Source organism: Tachysurus vachellii, chromosome 6 (genome assembly GCF_030014155.1).
Source record: "Tachysurus vachellii isolate PV-2020 chromosome 6, HZAU_Pvac_v1, whole genome shotgun sequence".
Lineage (NCBI taxonomy): Eukaryota > Metazoa > Chordata > Actinopteri > Siluriformes > Bagridae > Tachysurus > Tachysurus vachellii.
Window position 1 is genome coordinate 18711126 of NC_083465.1, and position 19887 is coordinate 18731012.

A 19887-nucleotide genomic window follows, 5' to 3' on the forward strand; every position below is an offset into this window, starting at 1 on the left:
CATACTACTTAAGTGTTGCAATTTCTTAGTAATTTCCATCTGTATGTGACCCTGACACATTTGAATTGGTTGGGGTTCATTTTCCATGAACCCTGAATATAATCCCAACTGATAACTTTAACTGTCATAACTTTATGAATTGTTTTGTGCAAATTATTACAAATATTCTGCCCATTTTGCAGAATAGTGAACTGATGCCTAGTAGAGGATGTTATATTTGCCTTAGATAAATAAGCAGATCGCTGTCATGTGACCACAAGCTTTAATTATTACTGTAGAACACACAAATGTGGCATAAAACATCAATACAGTACACAAGGTTAATCTTGAAAATTTTTTGCTGAAGTCTGCGCTTGCTAATCTTGCTGAGAATGCACAGGTGTGAGCTCTCTATCCCTCAGTCTTAGAAAACACCCTAGAGAGCAGTTCTATTTCAGTGTGGAGCTAAAAGCTTTAGAAAGGTGGCAGGAAACATATTTCCCTGTAGTAGTTACTTTAGTTGTTCAAAGAGAACCTGCAACGTGCAGACCCAGGGGACATCTAATTTTTGTGTGTTAAAAATGATCTATGAAACAGGGTTGAAGCTCAGGGAGCCTAGAGGTCACACCCTCTACCATGAGAAGGAGAACATGTAAGTAGATTTACATTTACAGCATTTTTGCAGACACTCTTATTCAGAGTGACTTACATTTTTATCTCATTTTATATAACTGAGCATTAAGGCTGTCAAGGAGCTTGACAGTTTATATAGCAAGATAATAGTCACACCAACCCCACAGTTCTAATTTCCACTTTGGCCAATACGCTGTATCTAAACACACATACATACATCAATAAACATGGCTCTACTGCATCCAAACACAGGGTCTGCTGCTCTGCTGTTGTCCCCAGATATTTTTGCAGGACAGATGGTGAAAGATTAAGCCTACACCCTAAGGGAAGAGAGGGGTGGAGGGGTAAAGGGTGGGAGGAGGGGTGGAAACAAGAACTAATGAAAAATAAACAAACTAAATGAGACAATTCCAGGTCACAACCCTGAGAAAATACACATATCTGTTTTGCACAGGCGCAAGAGCAGGAGCATGCACACCTTGAAGAACTGAGAAAGAAGCATTTAAATTTATAAACCCAGTGTATGTGGTTAGAGTAGAGGGACATGATGAATAAAACCAGAGATGCCGCTTGTTTGCCAAACCCTGTAGCTATTCCCAGGGCTTAGTGAGCTCACTCATCACATGTGTTTGTTCAGCCTGATCTCCACTGTATTGTGCAGCAGTGTTATGAACCTGTCATGCCCCAGCAAAGACAGGAAAAATTGATAAATATTACACACAATGGATACACATTTACACAGTGGATTCAGCCATCGAACATAGCTCCTAGCTTTCTAGACTGGGAAAACTGTTTGCCACATGACTCAGGGTTATGCAGCTGCTGTTTAGATCTTCATGCTTTTAAAACGTCCATCAGTTATCGGCAGTGGCAATTATCAGTAAAGCCAGACTGATAGAGGCCTGAGACTCCACAGAACTACACAGAGTAAACACTAATCCATAGAGCTCTGATATACAGAGAAGCAAGGAATGTACTATATGAACAGTCTATCATTATTGTATTGCTTTTAATTAGGAACAATGAGCTAAGAAGCCAGTATTGTAATGTGATTACTTAGTCATTCATTCAGAATTTCTGATCTGTCGTTTTGTGCTCATCTTTTAATCTCAGACTCACATCAATGCATAGCAAAAACAAAAGAATTGGCCTTGTCATTCCAGTAATTTCACTGAGGAATTTAGATGTCCATCTTTTAGCTATATAGTGTACAGTATATACAGTAACTGTATAAACAATGAGATGTTTTTTTGGTTTCCTTCTAGTTTGTGTGTTTACCAGTCTGAGGAGGACAGACACAACATAATTTCAACTGTGAAAAAAGTTGTAGGAATGATTAATTAATGATTAATGATTAAATATACAGAACGTATATAGTGGTTTTGTTTTTACATAGACAAACTGCTCTTGAAAAGAGGCAAGATTATGTAAAATTGAAGGTAATTGAATAAAAATTGAAGAAGAATTCCAGTGCTAATTTCTGCATCTGAAATGTAAGGGAAAGCAGCCCTGATGGATAAATCTGATGGGTACATATGTAGTACTGATGTCCCTGGTAACAAATGCAGTAAAACAAATACATATGCAGTTGTTGGTATTCAACACAGTTATAACATTATGAAGGTAATTTAAAATAAGTTTTTCAATGGGATCATCATTCAGTATGATGAAGAAAAACCTGAAGTTAATGTTTGACAAAGTTGGATTTGTGTTTGAGTTTCGATCTGCTGTTGTTCAGAGTTCAGAGTAAAAGATCACAAATTTTCCATATCCTCTGGACATAAAACATTATATTCAAAAATGAGGTAAAGTGTTCTGTATCTGTCAAGAAAGATGAGCAAAACAAGTAGCACGAGAGAGAAAAAAGGCAAAGAGCAACACACAAGTTTGGTTAGAAGACTCCTGGTTAATAGGTGACATTACATGGCATGTGCAATGTGGAGCAGTATGTATTCAGCAGTATGTTTTTTGTTATGTGCGTGATGCATGACTAAAGCCCAGCCTTCATTCATTCCAGAATTCAGCCAGGAGCAGCTGAGTATCAGTTTGCATGGATGTGCAATTAAGTGTGAGAAAAAGAGTACATGAATGAATATGCAAGTACAAAATCCACAGGACAGCAGAGAATGAATATAGGGTTCAAGTAAGTAAAATATAGTGGGTTACAAATATAAAAGCATCTGTATTTTAAAATCTAGTCATAAAATGTATCGTAAGAACAAACAGACATACATCTGCTATATGCTATATTCTGTGTGGCATGAGCATCCACACACAACTCAGGTCATATGACATCCTTAATTTTAGTGTTTGTAAGTGTGCATATGTACAGTATATGTGTGTCTAAATGAGAATTAAGTATTTTTTAAATATAAATGAATAAATTTGCATTATATGCCACCATATTTGATCTATTTCACACAAAAACTGTTATTTGATATAATAAATTATTTATGTATGTCAAAATGCTATGGTTTTGCTAATATTTTTCTGTAATCATGTCAACTTTGCAGCAGCCTAAAGCACAAGGAAACTTGACCCAATTCCCTTTATTATGTGCCATGTTCTAAGTAGTGTAACATCTAAATGTAAATTAAATTATAGCCTACTGTCTTATATTGAACACACACACACACACACACACACACACACACACACACACATAAAACATCTGCAAACAAGTAAATGTGCATAAAAAGCCTATGCTTTTTACATTGCTTACATCATCATTCTGTGCCACTAAAACCTCCACATTACATCACGTCAGTGTCTGCAGTGCTACCTCCCACTGCAGGGTACTCCGTGTTAACACACATATACACAGCTGCAGTGCTATACTTACTCTAATTGTAGAGCGGGAGCAGAAGGGTGGAGGTAACTGACGCACCCATCACTTACTGCTTGTGTGACTGGAATGAAAGAAAGGAAAGAGGGAGAGAAGAACAGAAAGAACTGAAAAAAATTACAGTCTTAAAAGGACTTTTGTATAATGCATTCAATTGTGAATGGAGTTCTGTTTTCGAATACGAACTGGTGTTTTGCTTTTTGAATAGTTTGTTCAGATCTAATCAGCAGTGGTAATGAAAATACTTACAGAACTGTGATAACTTGCTTCAAATCCGCAATCAGATTTACAAAAGAGGGTTTTTGGTTGTTTTTCACCATGTTCATACAGTAGTCTTTATAAAAATTCATAGCACAGCATTGTTTAATTATTAGATCAGAAGTTTTTGATGAGTTTGTGATTTTTTTTAAATGATGCGAATAATTAATGTGCTTGTTGTAGTATGGTATAATTTTTTAGTAACAATGTACAATGTATTTTTGCCACAGGGAAGGCATTATTACAGAGGACATTAAACATCTAAAAGTGCATTTTTTTTTTTGGTCTTATTATGTATTGTTTTTTAGCTGTTATAACATAAGTGATAACAGGAAGTGCCTTGATTCATGATCATTCCACAACAATAAATGTAAGTTTAATTGTAGAAAAATTACATTATTAAATAAATGTAAGTTAGAGCAAATTGATATGGTAATGCCTGACCTTGTATCTACAGAAGATAACACTCATCAGCACTACCTCTACTGAAATTAAACCGATTTACATGTGTAGAGCTCCTAGCTTTCCCTAGGTCAGTCGTTGCACTACACACACAGAACTCCCTAGCATGAAGTGGAAATCTCCTGGGTGTGAAGAAGTGATGCTGCAACTTGAAACAAATCAAATTCTTCACTTTTTTTATGAGCTATTCCCACAAGACAAGCTGAGGAGCCTCGAGAACAAGCAACAGATAATGTGTTCATCTAGAATTCCGCAATTTACTGGTCAGTGTTTTCCTGCAATTTATTCACCTTTGTTAGAGAAGTACACATGCCCAAAGGGTTATAGAATTGACAGACAAGATCTTCCTTACGTAACACATCAGAGGGGATAAAAGAGGGAAAGAATGATAATAATATGTATTCTAGGTGGATCTAGGATATCACGTTCAAAGTGTAAAGTTGTTGTACATATTTATTTATTTGCAATGCATCAGTAATAACTGAAGTAAGCATTGTGAGTTTGTTATTTGAGATCATAGGATTTGAGGCTGAAATGGCATTGCAAGACAAAAGGAGTGGGGCAAAGTAGTGGCCTGAGTCATGGAAATTTAATGCTGGAATTTTAAAGCAGTTACTGATTGTATCACATATTCTTGACTGTGTGTGTGTATGATTCCTCTCCAGGCAGCTGTAGCCACATGTTCATATACGCCCTTTAGGTTTTTGACTCATTATAGGCAAGTCTGAACATATTGCTTCTGTCATTGTTAAACTGTCTAAATTCATAGTACTCTGTGCGGCTTCACTGCACAACTTTGTGTGACTAAGCAAGTGTGTGTAGTGTGTGTGTGTGTGTTTGTGCGTATATACTGCATGCACAAAACAGTTTTGAAACTCTTGGACATGTCTAAACATGTGAACAAGACACACTGGTTCCTGTACAGTAATCTCTGCTCCACTTCTAAACAACCCAAGTTGTTAACTAATTTGTATATTTTAATAAAGTTTATTAAAACTGTGTCAGTTACCTTATGCACACTGCATACAGATTCCTTGATAGTGTTTATGGTTAGTCATTTCTCAATTATTTCTCGAACATCAGGATGTTTGACGTTTGCTAATGTGTAAAGTAAAACACTTGCACACCACCGCTTAGCACTCTGAGTGGTTATTGGTGTTGTTTTACTATAGTGAAGTTCAAACTTTCATGCAATAGAAATAAAATAGTGAGTAGCTTAGCAAAAAGCTAGCCGATGGAAAATAGTCATCATGCTAGTTGAATAACTTAGTGATATCTCTAATAAAGATAATTGATTTCTCAAAGCAGTGATTAGTCTGGTTAGTCTGTATATTAATGATCTATAAGTTGAGTCTGTGAGTTAGGTAGCCAGAGGGAATGAACATTATATGAACATGCTGACCAGAGTTGGTACAGGGGTTAATTAGTTTTAGAGAAGGCTGCAGTGTGTACAGCTAGAGTTATAATGAGCTGCTCAGTAAGAAGTAGCGCTTATTGTTTCTTCTGGAGTGTTGGAAAGTTTGAGAATTTGGAGCTTTTTCTGCTTCTTAAAACCCTACATTATCACCACACCCAATCCCATTTCCTGTGCATGCCTCATGAGACATATAAACACACAATCACACACAGTCTTGTTCCTATTTTATTTCATTTTATTTGAAGGAGCATATTTGTGGTGACAAAAGCATCCAACAATCATGGTTAGCTCATTTAGTGCCGAATGTATTTAGCAAGACAACAACAACAACTGCTATCACTCTGAGTGGCCTGATGTTTAAAAAGAAATATAAATATATTTTTCTTTCTTCTCTCTCTCTCTCTCTCTCTCTCTCTCTCTCTCTCTCTCTCTCATCTCTCTCTCTCTCTCTCTCTCTCTCTCTCTCTCTCTATCTCTCTCTCTCCCTCTCCCTCTCTCTCTCTCTCACACACACATACACACACACACACACACACCACCCCCTTTTCCTGCTGTGACACAGAATTTCAGTACTACCTTCATGAGGTTCAGTACTATCTTCCTTTACAAAAAGGTTCCATTATTCTTTTGTTGTTAAGGACCTGAAGCTTTCTCAAGGGCACTACTTAGGTCTACTCTGATAAGGAAAACTTTTGTAGCATTCCACAGTGAAACTTGTAAATATTCTGGAATTATTATGTCTCTTTTAGTTTTTTAAACAAAATCTGTGTTTCCAATAAAAATGAAAAGCAGATTTTTTTCATAGAGAGCTGGTCCAGATGGTCAAAACAGTCATGTATGTGTATCATTATGGGGTCTCCTGGTGTTTTGTAAAATCGTGATCACAAACACACACGAACCTATGCTAAAATCCAACAAAAACACACCCAATGAGTGTAAATAGTAGTGCTGTATTCAGTATGAATCCAGTGCTATAAGAGGTTTTTACTAAATATGGTTCTGTGGCATTCTGTGTATATGGGGTGTAAAATTCAGGGTTTGCAAGTTGTATAATCTTCTGCTTGTGTACACTGCTGTAGTGTCTGTGGGTTCTGTCTGGGTCGAGACTTTCACTGTTCCCAATGAGAGGAACATCTGGTACCGTTTAGTACAACTCTGCATGTCTCAGATGTCTCCTGTGTGTGAGTGTGTAGATGGAGAGACGTTAATATTTTTAGTGTATATAAAGCAGAATTTCTGAGGGCAGTGGAAGTCTAATTTGAACAAACTTATTTCATCTGAAATACAGTGTGAACATGTTTGCTATGTCTATGGAGTACCATCATGTTTCAGAGCTTTTTGGAAATTAAGCATAGACTAATTACTGACTAAGCCACTTCTAAAGAAAAAACTTTGAAGGAACACAGTGTCACTCTATGATAAACAAATAAAGAGAAAGATGTACAGGAAGAAAGACAATTTAAAATATAAAAGGAAGGTGAGAGGTTATATTGGGTAATATCTCAACAATATCTTAACTCTTTCTGAATACTCCTGCTCTATTAATAACTCATATACCAGTCACTTCCTGTGTTATCAGTCACATAAACAAGTGATGCCACTGTGAGATTTTGGAATGCTTGGATACTTGGATACCACAAATATACAAGACCGTGTAACTGCACAACTGACACAGCATTACGAGTTAAGACTACCCCATAGTACAGTCTGAATCAGAATAGTTCTTCCATTGTTTGACTTGTTTGTGTAAGCGTAGGACGCTTTGGTCCACGTCCAAGATTAAGCAACAAGCTCTCTAGGTCTGGATTGTTAAAGAGGAAAAATGGACAATATTGCATTATTCTCTGGTGTTTGTCAGAGCTTTCTCCAAGGGCACTCTCTGAAGAGAGAAAAAGAAAGAGATGACAAAGACAGTACCAGTGTGCAGCAGTGCTGAGCTACTTTTTAGAGCTCAGACTGTCATGTCCCTGTGACATACACACATTCACACACACAGCATGACTTCACATTTCAGGATTGTCCATGTATTTTATAACCTACAATTAACTTTATATATACTGTATAAATAAGAAAGACACATAATTATTCTATTATATTAGACAGAAATATTAATAATAATAGTAAATTAATACTGCTCCTGTTATCACTGGTATTAATGAATTTCATTCACCTTCATTAAGTGCTTTATCCTGGTCAAGTTGCATTGGATTCTGACCTTATACTGGGATACACATTACTCTGGGAAGAAATACACCCTGGAGAGGATGTGAGTACATAACAGGACATCATGCATATGCTATGCATACTCAAACACCTGGCAATTTAGACTAGCCCTTGCTTGGGAGGAAACCCACCAACTCACCCATTTTAATAAGATATGCAAACTGAGCAAATTTGAATTTTGTTGCTCAGAGTCACTTACAAAGTGGCGTGCCATTTTACAGCAATGTTTATGAAACACATCCTTAAATCATGAAACCATGAAAATATTTCATATATATATATATATATATATATATATATATATATATATATATATATATATATATATATATAATATTTTAATGCAGGTCAGACATTTATTGCTTTTAACTTGGTAAGTGCACCAACACTTATATTCGTTTTAGTCAATTCGTGGTCAAATCAAACTATAAAGAAATTGTGCAGGAACATATGAAACAACTAGCAATACAGACCAATATTGTGGTTTAGTAACTTATGTACTGAGTTCTCATTGGTCAGCATCACACCACATCTAATTTGCATAAAACTGAAACCAACTAAACCTTTTTGCCTCACTGAATGTCATGTTCTCACCACTTGCCTTCCCACAATCCCATATGTACTTTGTGCAACTGTTTACTAAAAATGAATGGCAATGAAAAACTGAAATAAACCCCCAAAATCAGTCCTCTACATGGCATGTTGCTGACAGTCCCAGTGTTTGTGCGTGCGTCTGTCTGTGTGTGTCTGTGTGTTTGTGTGTGTGTATATTCCAGTGTCTCCCTGGGTTAGAGTATTTTGGGCTTTGAGAGGTGAAGGGTCATGGTTAGATGAATGGAAGCTAGACAAAACCACATTCCACTAAGAACACTGAGACTTCAACACACACACACACACACACACACACACACACACACACACACACACACATGCACACACACATGCACGCACACACACACACACACACACACACACACACACAAACACACACGCGCACACAAGAAAAAAAAGGGTGCCTGTAGTGTTCACACTGAGTGACCACTGGATTGTGGTGAAGAAGAAACATCAGAGAAACAGGGGGAAGGGTAGGGCGATAAAAGACCTGAAAGAACAGAGACAGGAATGTCAGTCTGTGTGCTGGAATTTATAGAGGGAAAGTAGAAAGAGGACAGCAGGTTGTAGGATCATATGCTGTGTTTGAAATGTTACACATATGCTATGTTGCACACTCACCTTTCTCAAGCATGTCATGCTATCAATAATTAGGCTACTGGTACTATCAAAAAAATATACTGAAATGTGACAGTTTGTGCTGTCTTTCAGTTATGATTTATATATGCATAGTAGGAACCTGTACACCTGCTCAGACACTGAAATACACAAGTGAGCCCATCTGGCACCATCTATCCAATGGTTTCCCCATTCTGTTGTTTGAAGTGAAGCTGCACAATTTCTTGCATTGTGCTGCTAGCAAATGATTTTCTTATTGGATAACTGCCTATCATAAAATAAATTCATATTTTATGTAACATCATATAAAATAATTGTAATAGTTTATGATTATAAAAGTACTCAGTATCAGCCACACACTACAAATGTGGTCAACATGTAAATAGATTCGGGTATTACTTTAGAACAGAGATTTGCTGGAATGGCTTCCAAGTGGAGAGGATTCTTCATTGACCTCTGCAGAATATGCTGATCTTTGACAGAAAGTGTTAGGGAAAAAGTCCTTTGCTATTGGAGACCATTAAAATCTCTTGTGTCTTCCTCTGAATATTAACCTGTACACCCTATAGTATTATCTAAATCACCCACACCTACACACATACCATTTCCCCATCCATCACTCTCTCTGCAACTTCAGCAATGTGCTTGCAGATGCCCAGCAGCATGCATAATTATTATGCCTCTCAGACACACTGTGCTTCAATTAACACACTAATCACAAAGCAAGTAAACACCTACTGTAAATAAAATGCACGCAATCAAAATTATAAAAAGCATTCAAGCATAGAATTATGGGCATTTATGTAGATAAAGGAAATAAGCATTTCTGAGTAATAATGATCGAAAGGATGTAATGGACAATTTCAGACTAATGTAGGATTTTTTGCTGTTCTGCTTACATACCAGTAATAGCTAACCTAAAAACCATAGCAAACACAATGTGAGAATGAACTCATTTGTACACATCAGCACTCTGTAAAGGCACTGTATGCACCTCAGGGGAATTTCATGGGAATTTTTAAACAGGTTGTGTCTTTTTTGTGGCTTTGCTTAGGGCTATAAGTTAAGAAAAAACCTTCAAATTTAAAGGCTTGTGTTATGCTCTGAGCAAGTCATTGTGAAGTACAAGGATAATGCCGTTAGAAAAAGTCACTCTCAGACTGGTTTGACCAGAATAAGTTAGCAGACAGAATCACAGAGCTCTAAGAAACTGAAATCCTGCCATTTGACCTCTTTAGGAATCTTGAGAGATCTCAGAGAGGTCAAGTTATACTTTGAAATTATTAATGCTTCAAAGATAGCAAAACATTTTTATATCTGCCTGCATAGTGTATTTCTGAACTCTGTCAATCATCTAATCTATTCTAATAACTAATAAGTAAATTCTATATTTTTCCTGAAATGAAGCCTTCATTATGTTGATATCCAATAATACAGTGCAATAGTGAACACTAAAGTCTATCATAATGTGTTATGCAAACATTTACCACTCAATTCATTAACTGTTAATAGCAGCGCAACATGCTAAAGTGTGTCAAGTGATATAGTATGGAGTGTTACAAGTTACACCCACTTATGTTTAATGATATTCCACATCATTAGCCATGGAAAGATAAGATAATGGAGGAATATGCTTATGGAATATGGAATAAGGTGTTTTTCACTGTTTTTGACAGTTCATTTTGTTTTCTCCAGGTTTTATGACTCGGTTTTTGTGTGATTGTCTATATACCGTATGTGTGCCATAAGTTTCCAGATTTGAAATCCTGCTTGGTAAAATTCATCCATGAACTGAACCAAGCAAATCTGTTTACACAAGGAGATGACCTATAAGGATACATAGGGGCTAGCTGAATTGCATTTCCTCTCCCACAGCTCTGTACAAAGATTAAGTGAACAGGTAGGAGTAGCAGTTAATATCTGGCTCTAATCACTGTACTGATAATACTGACAATATACTGCAACACACCTTATTAGCTGTAATATAACCACTTAAATATAACAATTAAACTGCAGTGCAATTTATTTTAAGTATAACCATGCATAAGTAACCAAATCTCAACATGCATGAGTGTGTTTGTGTGTCATCAGTTGAGTTCTCTATCACTTTAATTTCCTGCCAAGTCATCTACACTATCATATGACTCATCAGCACTACTAGCCTCACCTTATCCATACTCACACACATTATGTAGTGTCGTCATTTAACCATGCTGCATTTACAAATCGTATTAATTCCTAATTTCCAACTCAGATGGGATCACAGATAAAAAAAAATCTGTTCAGGAATGAACATGACCTAAGACAGGAAAGTGTTGCCCAATTACAGAACATCTTGTACAGTTCTTGCTATTATTCAGACATTCATATTCATTAACCACTTTATCTAGGTCAGGGACCTTGTAATTGTGAGACTGCAACGATTTAATTTAAACAATATTTAAACAATCAATTCCTCTTTAAAATTAAGAGATTGTGCTCTGGGTTGCTGTGGATCCGAATCAATTTAGGAAATTCAAAAAATTTAGGAAAAACAAAATGATGGTAACAAGACTTAAAACAGGACACATGAGTAGACTTTCATCTGAAAGTGCAATTTATTGTAAATATTCTGTAAAAATATATCTGTATTATTCAATATGGTTACTGCTGAATTGCACTGAATTTACCATTATTTAAATTTATCCTTATGTTTTGAATGTGTTTTAATCAGCTTTCAAATATATAGTATTTTACAAGTGGTGGAGTATGAATGACAAAATATTTAATGGATTTCACAACATATGAATGCATTTTGTGTAATTTTGTGCAATGAAAAGTAGTTAACAGTTTGGACTTCGTTTTTGCTGCCTGTGTGAAGAGTTTTGCCAGTGTGGCTTCAGTTTTAAACAATGCATTTGTAAAATAAACATGAAGAAAAGACATGCTAATAAATGAAACCTAATTTTAAAATCATTTAATGCATAGTTTCACTTCTATATCTTAATAAATAAAATGAACAAATTAACCATATGGGCTGATGCTACCCCCTTGTGGACGATTTAAGTAAATTACATACTCTTATCTTCATGTTGTAGAGCCCAAATTTTATAGGTTATTTATTGATTCCTCTCTCTCTCTCTCTCTCTCTCTCTCTCTCTCTCTCTCTCTCTCTCTCTCTCTCTCTCTCTCTCTCTCACTCTCTTTAGATATATTATATTATATTTATTTTATTTATATTTATTCACATTACATTCTCCTACATAATATATTATGATTAAGATATCAAATATCTTCTATTATTATTATTATTATTATTATTATTATTATTATTATTATTATTATTATTATATAATGTGTATGACTTAGATTAGTTAACTGTTTAATGTATTATAATGCTAGTACTTGCACGTTTTATGTGTTACTTAATCAGCAAACCTTAAGATTGTATTGCACCATGTATATAATTGCATAAGTGCATAAATACAAATTTATGACAAACCTTCAAGATGTAAGGGCACTATGGTGTACAATATCACACAAGAAGTTTATGACTGTGTGTGTGTGTGTGTGTGTGTGTGTGTGTGTGTGTGTGTGTGTGTGTGTGTGTGTGTGTGTGTGTGTGATTGAGAAAGAGAAAGAGGAAGAGAAACCAAAGCTATGTTGCTTATGTTGATAAGTATTGCTGTTTCTATTGTAGCCTGTTAAACATCCTAATTGTGTCATAATCTTACTTGTGTCATAAACCTCTTGTGTGATATTGTACACCATAGTTCCCTCACATCTTGAAGGTTTGTCATAAATTTGTTAGTCTCAGTGTCTCAGTAAACCTCGGGTGGAGTTTGCTGTTGTCTTCTTTACTCACACATTTGCCAGCCAGTGTATTCCAGCGTCTCTGAAGGACAATTCTGTAGTATTTATGCTCCTGTGTAAAGGTAAGTTCAAACATTTCCTATATAAAGTATTTCTACACAAAAGAGCTGTTTAATTTTTTAGTAACATGAGTAAAAATGATGTTTCAAAAATTAAACTAAGAAGGTTTTAAGAAGGAAGGAATGCAGTAATTATACAGACATAATGAAACTGATGACTATTACACTTTAAAAAAGAGATGGCAAAGAGGATTAAATGTGCAAAATAGAACTTAATACTAATCTGGCATTTTCACTGCTATTAGTAGCAGCTAAAAGGGCCTAGTTGTTCAAACTGGTAAATCATATTTTTCCAATGGAAGGTGGTGGTACAAAAAGACAGTTTATTATTGCTACTAATACAACATCATAGACAAGTTATTTGTCAAAATAAAGGATAAACGGCAATTTAAAAATCTTAAACAATTAGATTTTTGTTAGATTAGAAAAAAAGAAAAGATTAGAAGATTTAAAAGATTTGTTAGATTTGAAAAAAAGAAAAGACCACAAAAGAATTTCTTTTAGAATATCAGAAAACCCATTTAGCCTGTGTTTTAGCAGCTGCTAGCTGGTCAGACCAGGCTGGATTTTGCAGCAGAGGATTATTATAGTTTTCATGATGTTACTTATCACACCTAAATATGAAAACGCTAAGAACTGCAGCACGAACACTTCAAAGTGAATGTGAGATCCTTTAGTAGCCAGGTAGCACTGAACTTCTAGTTTCTGTGTTGATACTCTCTGTGGACCTAAACTAGCCTAGAAATGCTGGAAATATGGAGGTCCTTTTCATAAAGTAGAATTTGTGAGTCAGTCAGTTAGCATAGTGAAAGATTATACACTGCTCAAAAAAATAAAGGGAACACTTAAGCAACACATCCTAGATCTGAATTAATGAAATAGTCTTTATAAATACTTTGCTCTTTACATAGTTGAATGTGCTGACAACAAAAGCACACAAAAATTATCAATGAAAATCAAATTTATTAACCCATGGAGGTCTGGATTTGGAGTCACACTCAAAATTGAAGTGGAAAAACACACTACAGGCTGATCCAACATTGATGTAATGTCCTTTAAACAAGTCAAAATGAGGCTCAGTTGTGTTTGTGGCCTCCACGTGCCTGTATGACCTCCCTACAACACCTGGGCATGCTCCTGATGAGGTGGCGGATGGTCTCCTAAGGGATCTCCTTCCAGACCTGGACTAAAGCATCCGCCAACTCCTGGACAGTCTGTGGTGCAACGTGGAGTTGGTGGATGAAGCAAGACATGATGTCCCAGATGTGCTCAATTGGATTCAGGTCTGGGGAACGGGCGGGCCAGTCCATAGCATCAATGCCTTCGTCTTGCAGGAACTGCTGACACACTCAAGCCACATGAGGTCTAGCATTGTCTTGCATTAGGAGGAACCCAGGGCCAACCGCACCGGCATATGGTCTCACAAGAGATCTGGAGATCTCATCTCGTTACCTAATGGCAGTCAGGCTACCACTGGGGAGCACATAGAGGGCCCTCCAAAGAAATGCCACCCCACACCATTACTGACCCACTGCCAAACCGGTCATGCTGGAGGATGTTGCAGGCAGCAGAACATTCTCCACGGCATCTCCAGACTCTGTCACGTCTGTCACATGTGCTCAGTATGAACCTGCTTTCATCTGTGAAGAGCACAGGGCGCCAGTGGCGAATTTGCCAATCTTGGTGTTCTTTGGCAAATGCCAAACCTCCTGCCCTGTGTTGGGCTGTAAGCACAACCCCCACCTGTGGACGTCGGGCCTCATACCACTTTCATGGAGTCTGTTTCTGACCGTTTGAGCAGACACATGCACATTTGTGGCCTGCTGGAGGTAATTTTGCAGGGCTCTGGCAGTGCTCCTCCTGTTCCCCCTTGCACAAAGGCGGAGGTAGCAGTCCTGCTGCTGGGTTGTTGCCCTCCTACTTCCTTCTCCACATCTCCTGATGTACTGGCCTGTCTCCTGGTAGCGCCTCCATGCTCTGGACAATACGCTGACAGACACAGCAAACGTTCTTGCCACAGCTCGCATTGACGTGCCATCCTGGATGAGCTGCACTACCTGAGCCACTTGTGTGGGTTGTAGACTCCATCTCATGCTACCACTAGAGTGAAAGCACCGGCAGCATTCAAAAGTGACCAAAACTTCAGCCAGAAAGCATAGGAACTGAGAAGAGGTCTGTGGTCACCACCTGCAGAACCACTCCTTTATTGGGGGTGTCTTGCTAATTGCCTATAATTTAATAATAATAATAATCTATTCCATTTGCACAACAGCATGTGAAATTGATTGTCAATCAGTGTTACTTCCTAAGTGGGCAATTGTTCTGCTCTGGATATAAATGTAGTTCAAAATCCAAATTAGTTTATGCTCAAACTTAGGCTCTAAAATAAACCTTGTAAATAATTATGGTTAAACTCTACAACTCTTGCAGTATTAAAATATATGTTTAATCAGTATTAAACCAGTACAACTACCACTGTCACATATTGCTTATGCTACTCAAATTTTGTGTGTTGTTCATCTTTAGCATCTCTATACTATTCATTATCATCCACTAATGATTGGATATTGAATAATTGGATATTGAATAATAATTTTGTAATACTACAAAAAAAGCCTTTACTAAATATAGACATCTTTCTCAACTTAGTATGTTAATATGTTTTAAATCCTGTACCATTTCCATGTTCGTCTTATTTTTTTTTTTTATAGATACCACTGTTCAGTTCTGTTTTGATTATGTAATGAGCTATTTACTGGGTGGGTAACATAAACATATATTTTCTAAAATGATTGTGAGGTAGAGCTGAGGCTAACATTGTCTATGGTAACAGTGGGACATTCGTTTCTAAATGATTTTGCTACCTGTGTCGTTTTACTTTATTTCTTTTTTTTATTTGGCAGACGGTTTTATCCATCCTGCATTATCATGGCATCCGAATTTGGAATAAGTAAAGAAGAGGTGAATGAGATAAACAGCGTCCTGCACTCCAATGTTGTCACTGATGTTGTGGCACAAGTGGAAGATATGCTTACACAGAGATCTGTGACTCTGAACATTGCTGTTACTGGAGAGTCAGGTGCAGGCAAGTCTTCGTTCATCAATGCTTTCCTTGGGGTTTCTGATGATGAACCTGAAGCAGCACAGACAGGTATAACAGAAACCACTCAGAAGGCCTCAGCATACTCACATCCCACTGCTAGTAATGTCTTGCTGTGGGACCTACCAGGGACTGGTACTCCCTCTTTTCATCCTAGAACCTACCTGGAGGATGTTGGCCTCCTAAAATATGACTTTTTCATCATTGTCACATCTGACAGGTTCCAGGAGTACCACTCTGCATTGGCTAAATATATAATGCAAGCTCAAAAGAAGTTTTATTTTATCAGGAACAAAGTGGATCGAGATTTGGAGGCAAATGCTAGGCGCAGGAGTCAAAGGGGTTTGTCTAATGATGAAGTCTTGAACCTCCTCCGTGTAGACTGTGAAAATAATCTGAGAAATGATCAGGTGAAACAACCACGGGTTTTCCTACTCTCTTGCTTTCACCCACAGTGCTTTGACTTTCCTGTACTCCAGATGACCTTAATAGAGGAGCTGGAGGGACACAAGCGGCATGCCCTGCTCTTGTCACTACCCAACCTCAGTGCATCTTTAATACAAAGCAAACGACAGGCACTAGCTCAGGATGTTTGGAAGAAAGCGATCTTGGTTTCCTTGAGCAGTGTCATGAGGGGTGCCACTCCCAATCCCATCGTTCCAGAACTGATGAAGACTTTAAAATACTATCAGCAAACATTTTGTCTAGATGCAATATCACTTCATCGATTGGCTAATATAACAGGAATTTCATTTGAGGTACAGTGCATTGTTTTATTTTCCTATATTAATCTACATAAAGGGGGCACGGTGGCTTAGTGGTTAGCACGTTCGCCTCACACCTCCAGGGTCGGGGTTCAAAAGACATGCATGGTAGGTTGATTGGCATCTCTGGAAAATTGTCCGTAGTGTGTGAGTGCGTGAGTGAATGAGAGTGTGTGTGTGCCCTGCGATGGGTTGGCACTCCGTCCAGGGTGTATCCTGCCTTGATGCCCAATGACGCCTGAGATAGGCACAGGCTCTCCGTGACCTGAGGTAGTTCGGATAAGCAGTAGAAAATGAATGAATGAATGAATGAATGAATGAATAATCTACATAAAGTTCTCATTCACAACTTTGAGTCTGGAGGAAAAAGATAATTATGGCATGAATAATATCCATACATTACCAATATGTGTGAATCCTATGCAAACGGTTAGAAAATATTTCCATTTTAGTGACTGAATTTGCTTGTATAGTTACAGGTATCTTGTCTTGAAACCTGTGAACTGCAGTTAATGATATTACCTTAAACACTGTAAAAACATTTAGATCAGGTATAGTATACTTCACCTTCTTTATATTTTGCCATGGATATTTTTAAGGCCTAAATAAATGTGTGGTACAGTATATGTTAAGACTACTGCTACTGCTTTCTGGGTCACAAATTCAAATCTCAGTAATTAGTTGGTCACTTGAGCAAGAATCTTGATCTGTAAACCTTTAATTTGTTTCATGTTAGTTTAAAGTTGCTTTGAATAAATCTGCAAGCCAAGTTGACGTAAAGAACAGTTGTGCCTTTCAACATTACTCACCTACTTATCTTTCACTAATAACACAAATCTTTCATGAATTCTGACAATTTCTTACTATGTGGTTTTCTGCAGAAGCTTCAGAGTGAAGTAACCTCTATCTTTGGCCAAGGGCTGTCAGCACAGGCAGTGGAAGACTTGCTAATTCATCTAACTACACAACATCAACTCTTGGCTAATAAGTTAGAGAACCAAATCCCAATTCTGGGTTCTGTCATTGCAGGTGGAATTTCCTTTGTGGCTTCCTACTTCCTGCTGAAATTTGCCTTAAAGGATTTGAGTGAAGATGGAGAAAGAGTGATACAGAAATCACTATTTGACTCATTTAAACATTTTTCTCTAAATGATCCCAATGAAGTTCTCTGATTCTCGCTACAGTTTAAGGACATGCATGAAGACTCTGTTGGCTCATACTGGAATGCAAACACAGCAGTACTGTACATCCCTCAAATAACCTAATAAACTCCCCTTTTGCTCATGTAAAGGCCTGAGACACATTCCAATTCACAGCAACTTGCCAATGCTGGCAGTTTTTTTAATTAGATAATTCATGCTGCATGTTTTTTTATTTGTAATGATGCTCAATGTTGTGGACTGCTGGTCCTAGATACCTAGTTCCTCATTACAGCATTCATTTCATTTTCTACCACCGAACTACCTCGGGTCACTGGGAGCCTGTGCCTATCTCAGGCATCATCGGGCATCAAGGCTTCAGTTTCACCTTCTCACCACTTTAGTCCACACACTTTGAGAGACTCTCTCTGCACTGCTCTCCAAACTAAAATATCATGGATTTGATAAACTGGTCTCTCAACGCAATTGACACCATCTTCTTGACGAGAAGCTTGGGTTCGGGGGAACCTGACTGCCCTGCCGGAACGTTCGCAGCTGGCTATACGATGGACGCGTGGGAGAGATGGCGGGTCGTGTGCCGGGAGCAACGACTCTCCAGGCCTACACTTACATACACACACACACACACACACACACACATATAAAGATATGCACTCCCCCCCCCCCATCCCACGCCTTCGCCGCTTTGTACCGCCAGTCTGACAAGCGGGTCTGTGACCAGCGCCGAAGATAAAGGCCGCAGGACCTGATGGCTGCTTGCCTGTGCTGGATTACCTCCACCCCCCAACTCCCCTCCCCTGTTGCAAGTCATGTGTTTATGGCGTACTGTTTATGTGCTTATGTTGCTGAGGTGTTTTTTTTCCTGTTCCTACACTGTACTCCCCACCGGAGCATAGTCTGGGGGTTGTTGTTTTTTTCTCCTCCCTTCCCTCATGTTATGCTGTATTTCTTTTCAATCCCCTGTCTTCCTGTCCTGTCCTCCCCTTGTATTGTATGTATTGTATGTATGGGCAGGTTGATGGCTAATTTCGCTGGTACCTGTGACCAGTGACAATAAAGGCTACTACTACTACTACTACTACTACTACTACACTCTCAGCTCACTATGTGGTAGGACTGAGTCAGACAGTGAGAGACAAGGAACTTACCACTACACCACTGAGTCCTACCTCATTATAGCAGCTATAAGCATAATAAAAACTGTACGTTTTTGACTGTAATAAACTTCAGATCATTCAGAGATATTTTTACTCATAATAAAAATTATGTGGGGATTTTCCATAAAAAAATGTATTGTAATAAATATATTGTTTTATAACAAAAAACATACAATCACTGATATGGTGATATGGTTTTCGCTTAGAAGACATTTGTTTAATCTTTAGGTTTTATATAGGTTTTCTGTCATCTAAATACAGCAGCGACCAACCTTACAGATTGAACGCAACAATAACTGGCAACAAGACAATCATATACAGTACATCAAGTTAAACAAGAAACATGTGAGAAGGCAGGAAACAGGATATGAAAGGATATGGCACAACCCACGTGAGGACACTTGCTGGTAGTCTTGCAAGGAACTGTCCCAGTAGCTCCTAACTGGATTTTTACCTACATGATTTTGCAGTAATTTCACTTTTAATGTGAATTTTTTTTTAACAAAAGCTTAAACTACAATTGTGCAAAAAAAAAACCAAAAAAACATTACCTTTTACAAGTGTTTTTTTAAAGCACTGAAGATGTATGTTTTGGTTCTGCTGAATATGATTTCATTTAATGCATGATCGCTTTCTGACTTCTCATAAACCTCTCTCAACTATCAAAGACACTGAGGGTTAACAACAGTTCCAGTTTCTCTTTCTCGCTCTCTTTCTTCATGCCACACCCACCATACACACAAACAGA

General features: G+C 37.6%; 1 protein-coding gene across 1 annotated transcript; it reads left to right on the forward strand.

Moving 5' to 3' along the window:
* The first annotated feature begins 12682 nt into the window (after positions 1-12682).
* Positions 12683-19057, forward strand: LOC132846723 (interferon-gamma-inducible GTPase 10-like). Its single transcript, XM_060871427.1, has 3 exons — positions 12683-12961; positions 15862-16816; positions 17704-19057. Exons 2-3 carry the CDS (start codon positions 15887-15889, stop codon positions 17992-17994), a joined length of 1221 nt encoding a protein of 406 aa, XP_060727410.1. The 5' UTR covers positions 12683-12961; positions 15862-15886; the 3' UTR covers positions 17995-19057.
* Positions 19058-19887: the final 830 nt, after the last annotated feature.

Coding starts and splice junctions, on each gene's coding strand:
- LOC132846723 (XM_060871427.1), top strand. CDS start 15,887: ATGGCATCCGAATTTGGAATAAGTAAAGAAGAGGTGAATGAGATAAAC. Junction 16,817..17,703: donor TAACAGGAATTTCATTTGAG/GTACAGTGCATT, acceptor GGTTTTCTGCAG/AAGCTTCAGAGTGAAGTAAC.